The sequence below is a fragment of the Trichechus manatus genome, unplaced genomic scaffold (assembly GCF_000243295.1).
Source record: "Trichechus manatus latirostris isolate Lorelei unplaced genomic scaffold, TriManLat1.0 scaffold00028, whole genome shotgun sequence".
NCBI classification, from domain to species: Eukaryota; Metazoa; Chordata; class Mammalia; order Sirenia; family Trichechidae; genus Trichechus; species Trichechus manatus.
The window spans coordinates 3766862-3775913 of record NW_004443964.1 but is presented as its reverse complement, the minus strand read 5'-3'; the positions used below and the strand labels follow the sequence as shown (position 1 = coordinate 3775913).

Below are 9052 nucleotides of genomic sequence, written 5' to 3'. Positions count from 1 at the left end.
ACATGGCCCGCCTCCATCTGGCCACGCCTCCCACCGACCCCAGCCCTCCACATGGCCCGCCTCCATCTGGCCACGCCTCCCACCAGCCCCAGCCCCGGCTGCAGTTCCCCTCCACGAACCCGGATCCTGCCAAGGACTCCGCCCAATGTCCAGCCCCGCTCCACCCCTCCCCGCCCCCAGCCCTTACCTGCATAGAATTCAGGCCCGTAGACTGCGCCTACCACGGGGTTTAACTTCCAGCCTAGGACAGAAGGAAAGGCCGGTCACTCGCTTCCCCATCCTTTCCCCACCTCCCTGTGCGCAAGGAGCCGGAGCCCCGGGGGACATTCCCAGGGCGTGGCCTCCACAGTGAGCTGCCAGAGCCCCTCCCTCCTCGGTCGGGGTGAGCGGTAGAGGGGGCACCCACCGAGTCCTTTCCTGATGCTGCCGTCACAGCTGGGCTCCTGCTGTTCCGAGAATAACGGGGGCGGGGGCACTCTGACCCATCCTTCTAGAGTGTTTTTTGGACGCTTTCCAAATTCCCCAACCTGCCCCCTGGGCCACCCCCGCCCCGGGCACCTGCCCCAGAAACCTGGGGCTGTAACTTCCGCAGAAGATAATCTTTGTCTTTAGGTGCCATCCAGTCGCTTCCGACTCTTAGCAACGCTAAGTACAACAGAAGGAAACACGGCTTCGTCCGCCTCATCCTCACAAGCGTTATGCTTGAGCCCATTGTTGCAGCCACTGGGTCAATCCATCTTGTTGAGGGTCTTCCTCTTTTTCACGGACCCTCTACTTTACCAAGCACGATGTCCTTCTCCAGGGTCTGGTCCCTCCTGATAACATGTCCAAAATATGTGAGACAAAGTTTCGACATCCTTTCTTCTGAGGAGCATTCTGGCTGCACTTCTTCCAAGATAAGACTTGTTCTTCTTCTGGCCGTCCACAGTATATTCAATATTCTTCGCCAACGCCACAATGCAAAGGCGTTAATTCTCCAGTCTTCCTGATTCATTGTCCAGAAGAGAATTAGGGGGAACACATTATATAACGTCTGTGGCCACAGGCGGAGCGAGCACTTCTGGCGTTGTTGGTGATTTTGGCAGGTTCATGCCTTAGTACACCCTGGGGGCCAATAGCGGGGAGTTCTGTCTCCTGGGGGGTGTTGGGACAGAGCTCCCACGAGGACCCCTTCCCCAGCTGTGCCCTGGTCTCTCTATCCTCTTGTCCCGTCTTCCCCCAAAGCTGCCTCCCCCTGGGAGCCGGGAGGTAGGGGAGGAGATGGGGGGGGGAGATTTTGGATCTGGGAATAATGATAACGATACCAACATTTACCCAACACCTACTATGCCCCATGTTAAAAAAAAAACAATACCCCCCAAAACCAGTTGCCATGGAGTTGACTCCAATTCATGGCAAACCCAAGTGTGTCAGAGTAGAACTGCGCTCCACAGGGTTTTCAATGGCTGATTTTTCCTAAGTAGACTGCCAGGCCTTTCTTCCCCGGAGCCTGTGGGTGAATGAGAACCTGCAGCCTTTCAGTTGGCGCATTAACCGTTTGCACCACCCAGGGACTCCACGTGCCATGCACACCCACCACCCACCGCGGCAGGCGTTGGGCCCTCCCCGTTTCACAGGTGAGGAGGTGGAGGCTTCGACAGGTGCATCCCAGGGCTGGGGAGCACAGGGCCGTTTCAGAGTCCAGCAGTACAGTGCCAGGGCTACTTCCTGGCCACTAACTGGGCCAAGCCTGGGTCCCAGCCTCTCTGTTCCTGCAGGGGGGCCGGCTCAGGGCACGCTGCTCTGGCCCAGCTGTCCCCTCCTACCGGACCCAGGTGGGACGGTATAGCGGAAGCCCTGCTGCCACCTGGAGGCCCCAGGCAGCTCTGGCCGTGGCGTTCAGATAGGGTGGGTAGGGTCTTTGTTCCTCTGGGGGCTGTCTTTGCACACCCTCCCTCACTGGCTCACATCACTTGACTTGTGCAGGTGCTGGGTCTGAATGCTGTCGCGGCTCTCTGGGATCCTCTATAAATGCACGCTAGAGGGAAGAAATGTTTCATCTTCCAGGGACGCCTCCAGCCCCAAGATCCATTTCTCTTCAGTAAGATGCTCCCGGGGAGTAGGGCCCTCGGCCTCTGACAGGGAGGCCAACCTTCCTCCAGGTATGGCCCACGGCTCTTCCAGGTCCATCCTGGGTGCCGCTACCTGTTACTTCTGGCTTCCTGGAAGCCTCCACCTGTCTCTGCCGGCCCTATTTCCTGTCTGGGACCCTAGCTGGCAGAGGTCTGAGACCCACCTGGACAGCCCCTTCTTTTCTGTATGTGAACAGAAACACCTGGCCAACCTGGCTAGTTTGTCTTCTGCAGCGGAGACTTCCGTCCTCCTCCCGGCGGATTCCGGAGCGCTTGCGGGTGCAAAGCAAAGTCACACGGTGCTCAGTCCACCGGAGCTCCCCCCAAAAATGTCTTGTCAACTTGTCTAGGTCATGATTCCCAGTATTGTATGACTGCGTTGTAAATGCTAACACTATGATGTAACAAAATGGACTAGGGGCAGTTATATTGATGAGATCTACAAGATTAGATTGTGTCTTAAGCCAATTTCTTTTGAGATACAAGAGAGAAGCGAGCAGAGAGACATGGGGACCTCATACCACCAAGAAAGCAGTGCCGGGAGCACAGTGCGTCCTTTGCACCAGAGGTTCCCGCGCTGAGGTGCTCCCAGACCAAGGGAAGACTGATGCATGACAAGGACCTTCCTCCAGAGCCGGCAGAGAGAGAAAGCCTTCCCCTGGAGCTGATGCCCTGAATTTGGACTTGTAGACTACTGGACTGTGAGAGAATAAACTTCTCTTTGTTAAATCCATTCACTTGTGGTATTTCTGTTAGAGCAGCACTAGATGACTAAGACAGGATCCGACGTGAGAAGTGGAGCTCTGGTGGCGCAGGGGTTAAGAGCTCGGCTGCTAACCAAAAGGTCTGCAGTTCAAATATACCAGCCGCTCCTTGGAAACCCTATGGGGCAGCTCTACTCTGCCCTATAGGGTTGCTATGAGTCAGAATTGACTCGATGGCATTGGGTTTAATGTGAGAAGCAGGGGAAAAGAACCTTCTAGAAAAGGCATCTGACACACTGCCAGCTCCACTCAAATCTTGTGGCGCTAAGACATGCTGCGGCCACAGTGGTCCCTCCACTCTCTCTCCACAGCCAGCACCCACCATCAGCAGCCTCGCCTTCGGAGAATGGCCCCCTGCTTATAGTCAGGCACACGTGCACAATACCACCCAGTGTGTGCAGGCCGGGGCCGGCGACATACAGCCTGGCACAGAAACCAGTAAGAACCAGCTGCCGTCGAGTTGGCTCTGACTCCTGGTGACCCCATGTGTGTCAGAGTAGAACTGTGCTCCATAGAGTTTTCAGTGGCTGAGTTTTTGGAAGTAGATCGCCAGGCCTTTCTTCTGAGGTGCCTCTGAGTGGACTCGAACCTTGGACCTTTTGGTTAGAAGCCGGTTGTGTTAACTGTTGCACCACCCAGGGACTCCAGGAGCCACAGGGCTTTTTCCATGTCTCTGAAGCCTAAGGGGAGCCGTCCGTTTCATCACTGCCCCACTTGCTCACTGCCGAGCACCCCGGTATCCCAGGCCCTCGCCCAGTGCTCAGGGATGCCGTCATCATTTCCTTGCCCTGGAGGACAGGCATCACTGCTCCTGTTTGCAGATGGAACAACTGGGCCTCGGAGAGGTTAAGAAGCTTGTCTGGGGTTCCTTGGAGGGCCAACAGCCAACTCTTGGCTGCACCCCCCTTTCCAGCCATAAGCCAGCATGGCTTGTGACCCCAGAATTCATCAATGCAAGTCCATGGAGAAACAGGTCATGGTCAAGAATATCCTTTGGTCCCACTGTGCCAAAGCCATGTGTGTGATCTCTCTGCTTGCGGAGGGACCCCGCAGTGAGACCCGCCCACTGTGTGTGTAGGGGTGGCCCCAGCTCTCCTCCTGCCTCTCCCGGCCCTGCCCTCCTGACCTGGTGCAGGGCTGGGGCACGAGGGAGCAGGGTGGCCACTCGCCTCCTCTGGGCCAGCACCCCTGTAGCACCACTGGCCTGGGCCCTTACCGTTGGTGTAGGGGTTCACTGTCTTCTTGTTGGTCATGACACGGGCCGTGGCATTATTGACCTGCCCAGAGAGAGAGAGGGTAACGGCAGCATTAGCCTCCTTCCCTGCTCTGCTGCTGCCCCTCCAGTGGCCACCGTGGAGGGTGGAACGTTCCAGAAAGGCCTCTGCCGCCCAGCCTGACCCACCCAGCCTGGCCTGCCCTCTCCCCGCTGTGTGCCCTCCCTCCAGGCAGCCTTGGCTGCCGATGCCCAGCCTGGCCCAGGACCCCCTCAGCTGAAGGCACTGTGTCCAACCCCGCTGGTCCTGCTGTCACTGTCCCCAGAACGCAGCCCCAGCCACTCCCCGGACCCGAGACTATGGAGGAGCTGGCTGGCGGACGCTCCCAAGTACTCTCAGTCCAGCTAACAGGCTGCCCCCAGGAGCTGGCTCTCCCCTCCTGGGCAGGGCACAGAGAGGGCCGCCCCTCCTGTGGGAGGCACCCCTTCCCCCAGAGGCAAGAGGCTATGCACCACAGGGAGTGTCCAGTGGGGCCAGCTGGGGGGTGGCTCTGGGCAGGCAGGCCCCAAGGGGACACTGTAGGGGGACTCTCCTTTTCAGACATCTGGCTGAGGCCAGACAGATTCCGAAGGGACAGGGGAGGTCTCCGAGGAGGGGCGTAGAGAACAGGGCAGGTGGAAGGGACTGGAGGACAAGTCTGGGCCTAATTGCCTCTCCCACGTCCAGGCCTGTCCCACGGGGCCCTGGGCCTCAGCCTCAGGTGCCCATCTGGTGCTAGGCCAGATCCCGGGCCCAGGTCGGGGCCTTCAGCACTCCTTCCGCTTCTGGGAGCCCCTCTGCAGGCCCTTCCACCGTTTGCTCAGTTGCCCCGTGGCCTCTGCTTTAGCTGCTGACTCCCTCCTCCCCTCCAGCCACCCCCACTGCCCTGTCCTGGCAGAACCCAGAGCTGGTGCTGGGGGATGGGAGTGCAGAGCCCACAGGCTCTTTAGGCCTTGGGTCTTCAGGGAGGGCTAGGGAGGGGCAGGAAGGAGGTCCGCTCTATCCCCGGGCGATTTGCTGCGGCTGCCCCTGCTTCTACCCAACCGAGGATAGAGTGGGGGTGAGGGGATCAGGGCAAACTCAGGCCGCTGGGCCGTGTGGGGACGAGAGGGCGGGGGTGGCTGGCTAAGAGGCTGGTCCCTGAGGTTGGCAAACCCAAGCCCTTGATTTCTGGCTCCTCCCTGTGCAAGGCAGACCCCTAGAGCAGGGGTGCGGGGACAGGCACACACACCCTCATCCTATCCCCTCCTACCCTCTTGTGGGGGCCTGCGTCTTTGGCCGTCAAGGGGAGGCTGGGAAGGGAGAGACCTCAGGTGAGTCTGATCTGGTCCCAATATGGCGGCAGGTGAGGGGCTGGCCAAGAGCCAGGACGTGGGGTGGGCTCTGGCCTGGTTCCACCCTTCCCTGTTCCCTCGTGCCCCTTCCTGCCAAGGGGACCGGCCCAGCTCTGCGGGGCGGGGATGGCATGTGGGGTGTCCCTGCCGCATGACACTTATCTGAGCACCTCAATTTTCCGTCCCTCTACGATGGTCCCATTCAGCTTCTCCCGGGCTCGGTCAGCATCTGAGCTAGTTTCAAAAGTTACAAACCCAAAGCCCTGTGAGCGGGGAGAGGGACAGACACGGAGAGAAAGACAAAGGATGAGGAAAGGCGAAAAAGGAGGTGTGGCGGGGGCACAGGAAGGGGGACAGAGGGGCGGGGGGAGAGAGGGCCGAGTCAGGCCAGCTGGAGGAGGGACTGGGGAGCCCAAAGGTCGGTCTGGCACCACGGCCTGATGCAGGGGGACGGCCTGCCTCAGCGGAGCAGGCCGCTGGCCCCTCCAGGGGACAGCAAAAACTACAAGAGTCCCTAACCTAGCCACCAGGCCTTTGTGGGGGCCCAGGCTGGGGTTCAGGAACCCCAGGGAGACAGGCAGCCCTACCAGACCTTCACCCCAGGAGCCGGGGGAAGCCGGCTTTGTCTGAGCCGGACCCCCTCCTGGCCGCCCACCCAGGCCCACGAGTGCCCCGCAGCCCCTCCCCCCGGCTCCCAGGCTGACTCCAGGGGCCGCCACAGCCCCAGGCTGAGCGGGCGGGTGGGTTGGTGGGTGGGAACCCAGGCCGCCCAGGGCTCCAGGGAGCAGGCAGAGGTCCTAGAGGCTCAGAGAGAAAGCAGCGCAGCGGCAGCAACACAGACAGCTGGGGAGGGGGTGGGAAGCAGGGAATACAAGCACCCGTGTCGCCAGGGGTCCTCGGGCCGAAGCTCCAGGAAGGAAACGCACATTTCACAGTTAGCCGGGCGGGGCCTACAGCCGGCGCGGTAACGGTGCGGCCTCTCACGGCACCCACCTTGGAGCCCCGCTCGTTAAAAATGATCTCCACGTCTAAAATTTTTCCAAATTGCTGCGGAGACAGAGAGAGGGCGGGAGACAGAGCAGGGGGGTAAGACTCTGGCCCGTATGCCGTTACCCTTTCTGGGGCACCCACATTGTACCCACCCAGCCCGGCGCGCAGAAGAACACGGGGTCCGAAGGGGCTGGGAACTGAGTGGCCCAGGACACCCGCCTCTTCCCACCCTCCACGGCCATCCTCGAGCCAGGTGGGGGCAGGGGGCTCTCGGTGTGGCATGGGGTGTCGGTCGGGGGGTGGCCAACCCTCCCCACGCTCATGGGGGAGCCTGTCCTGCCGGGACAGGGCCCATCTACCGGCGGCGGTGGGGGTGAGGATGGCGAGGGCCCCATGTCACCAGGGCCCCCTCCTCTCTCTCTGCTGGGACTCTGCCATAGGCAGCTGATGGGAATCCCGAGACAGGACAGCCACCCTCATTTCACACTGAAGGGTGACATTCCACAGTCCTCCCCAAAGGAGGTCAGGATCTGGGAAAGGGAGAGCAGGAGGGGGAGCGGGAGTAGAGGGAGGGGAGGACAGGGAAGGACTACAGAGGAAGGGAAGGGGAAAGGGGAAGGCAGGGAGGGGTCCAGGGGGAGGTCCTGTGCACTGAGCTCCGGGACCCGCACTGCCTGGACAGTTTGGGGCTGGGCTGTGTGGATGCAGGTGGCAGTGACCTGGCCCCAGGGCCCCTGCCGTCTGGGGACCTGCCCAGCCAGCCTGGCCAGCATGCTGCGCACCCACACCTGTACACCAGCCCGGCCACTTCGTGTGAGGCCTCGCTCCGCTAACTGACAGGGGCCCCTCGTCCTGTCGTGCCCGGGAGGCAGGTGTGTGAGGGGGCAGCGGGGGCAGCGCCCGCCAGAGCTCGGCCCCACCTCTGGTGCTTACTGAGCAGAGGGGGGCAGGTCTGCCCCCCTGCCGAGGGACTGGACTCGAGAACGCATGTCTGGGGCCCAGACTAGCGGGCCCCCGATGCCAGCTGCTGGAAAGCCCGCACCGGGAGAGGGCTCCTGTCTTCACTACACGTGACTCCATCTCCAGCCAGTCCCCTGGCCAGGTGGTCTAAGCCCCAAATCCAAGGGGGCCTGGCCCCCAGGAGGGGGTGGATGCCTGGGGCAAGGCTCAGGGGTGCAGGTTTGGGGGCTCATCCACCTGGATGCCACGTCCCATTTGCCTGACAAATCCCAGCAGGGGCAGTGAGGGCAGGCCTTGGAGCCGGAGCCGCCAGCGTGTGGGCAGAGGTGGTGGCTGCACAGGCCAGCAGGCGGGAGGGGGCTCTGGGGAGTGTCCTCGGTGGCCAGGACAGCCTTGGGAGCTCTGTGGCCCCACCAGGTACCTGGGCGGAGCCCTTGGCCACTGCTCCCTCTCCAGAACTCGGCACCCAGTCGGGGTCAGCACCGCAGGGGACTGAAGTCAGGGCCCACAGTCCTGACATTCGGTCAAAACCTAGGGACCTTGGGGAACGCAGGCAGGGAACCCGCCTCGCGCTTGTGCCCCTTCACTGCAGCTTTTGGTGCTGGCTCCCCCACCTCGGGGGCTGGAGGGCCCCGGAGGGAGACTGATTGCTGACCCCAGCACCCAAGAGAGGAGGGGACGGCTGCAGCTCTGGGGGAGTCCAGGAGGCTGGGGAGCCCCTGAGAGGGACACAGGGGATCCCTGGAGTCTTTGTCAGAAAATGAGACCAGGAATAACCCAACTCGTCCTGGCTATGAAGCCCCTGTGAGCAGGTGGTGTGGGCGCAGGGAGCAGGGTGGGTGGGTGCTGAAGGGAGGCCGAGGCTGGCCAGTTCACCCTGAGCTAGAATCCTCCGTTCCATCTCCCCTAGGTCCAGGCCAGAGCCCCGGGTCAGGGGGGCAGTGCTCTGGGGCCCTACCTGCCCAGTGGGGGCAGGGAGCCTGGGTGGACAGAGAGGCGGACCCCCTGGGTGCTACACTGGGCTGGGACTCAAGCATGGCCGGCATACACACTCACCCCGAACATTTGCCGCAGGTCGGGGTCCCTGAACCGGAAGGGGATGTTGGAGACGTGTAGCCGCTTGGGCTGCTGCTTCTCTGTGGGGTCGGAGGGGTGCAGCGTCTGGCTGTCTGTCTGCGCCGCCTCATCTGTCTGCTGCGGGAGAGGACCCGAGGCTGTGAGGTGCTGGGGTAGGGGGCGGGCTCCAATCCCCCTCCGGTTCTCCAGGCCCTGCCCCCTCTCTGCCATGGGGGAGGGCTAAAACCAGTTCTCCCCAGGCCCCTGGACCCTCCCGTCACTTAGCCTGGATCCCATGGGACCGCGGAGGAGTTTCCAGGAGACAGGGCTTGGTGGCCCCTCGGTTTCCCAGGTGCCCCCCTCCAGGCCTCCACCCAGGCGGTGCCAGAAGCCACATGCCCGGCCTCTGGGGCCCAGCGTGTCCTCCGCTCGGCCCCCAGAGTCCAGCCCCCAGGGCCTCATCTCCACTTGAGTGCCCTCGTTCTCCTTGCCTTGACAGGCTGTATGGTCCAGGAGAGTGGGGACAGTTTCTGGCTTCCATGAACTAATGGTAAGTTGGAGAGAGGTTTCAGAACCTGCCCCGG

General features: G+C 61.8%; 1 protein-coding gene across 1 annotated transcript in view; it reads right to left on the bottom strand.

The window, feature by feature from the left end:
* Positions 1–8699, bottom strand: part of RBFOX3 (RNA binding fox-1 homolog 3) — a 16601-nt gene extending 7902 nt beyond the window's left edge. The window contains exons 1-5 of the mRNA XM_023729168.1: positions 8469–8699; positions 6456–6509; positions 5633–5725; positions 4092–4152; positions 188–241 (exon numbers count right to left, since the gene is read on the bottom strand). Coding sequence (XP_023584936.1) covers positions 188–241; positions 4092–4152; positions 5633–5725; positions 6456–6509; positions 8469–8699 — 493 coding nt within the window. The remainder of the gene's footprint in view (positions 1–187; positions 242–4091; positions 4153–5632; positions 5726–6455; positions 6510–8468) is intronic.
* Between the last annotated feature and the right edge of the window lie 353 nt (positions 8700–9052).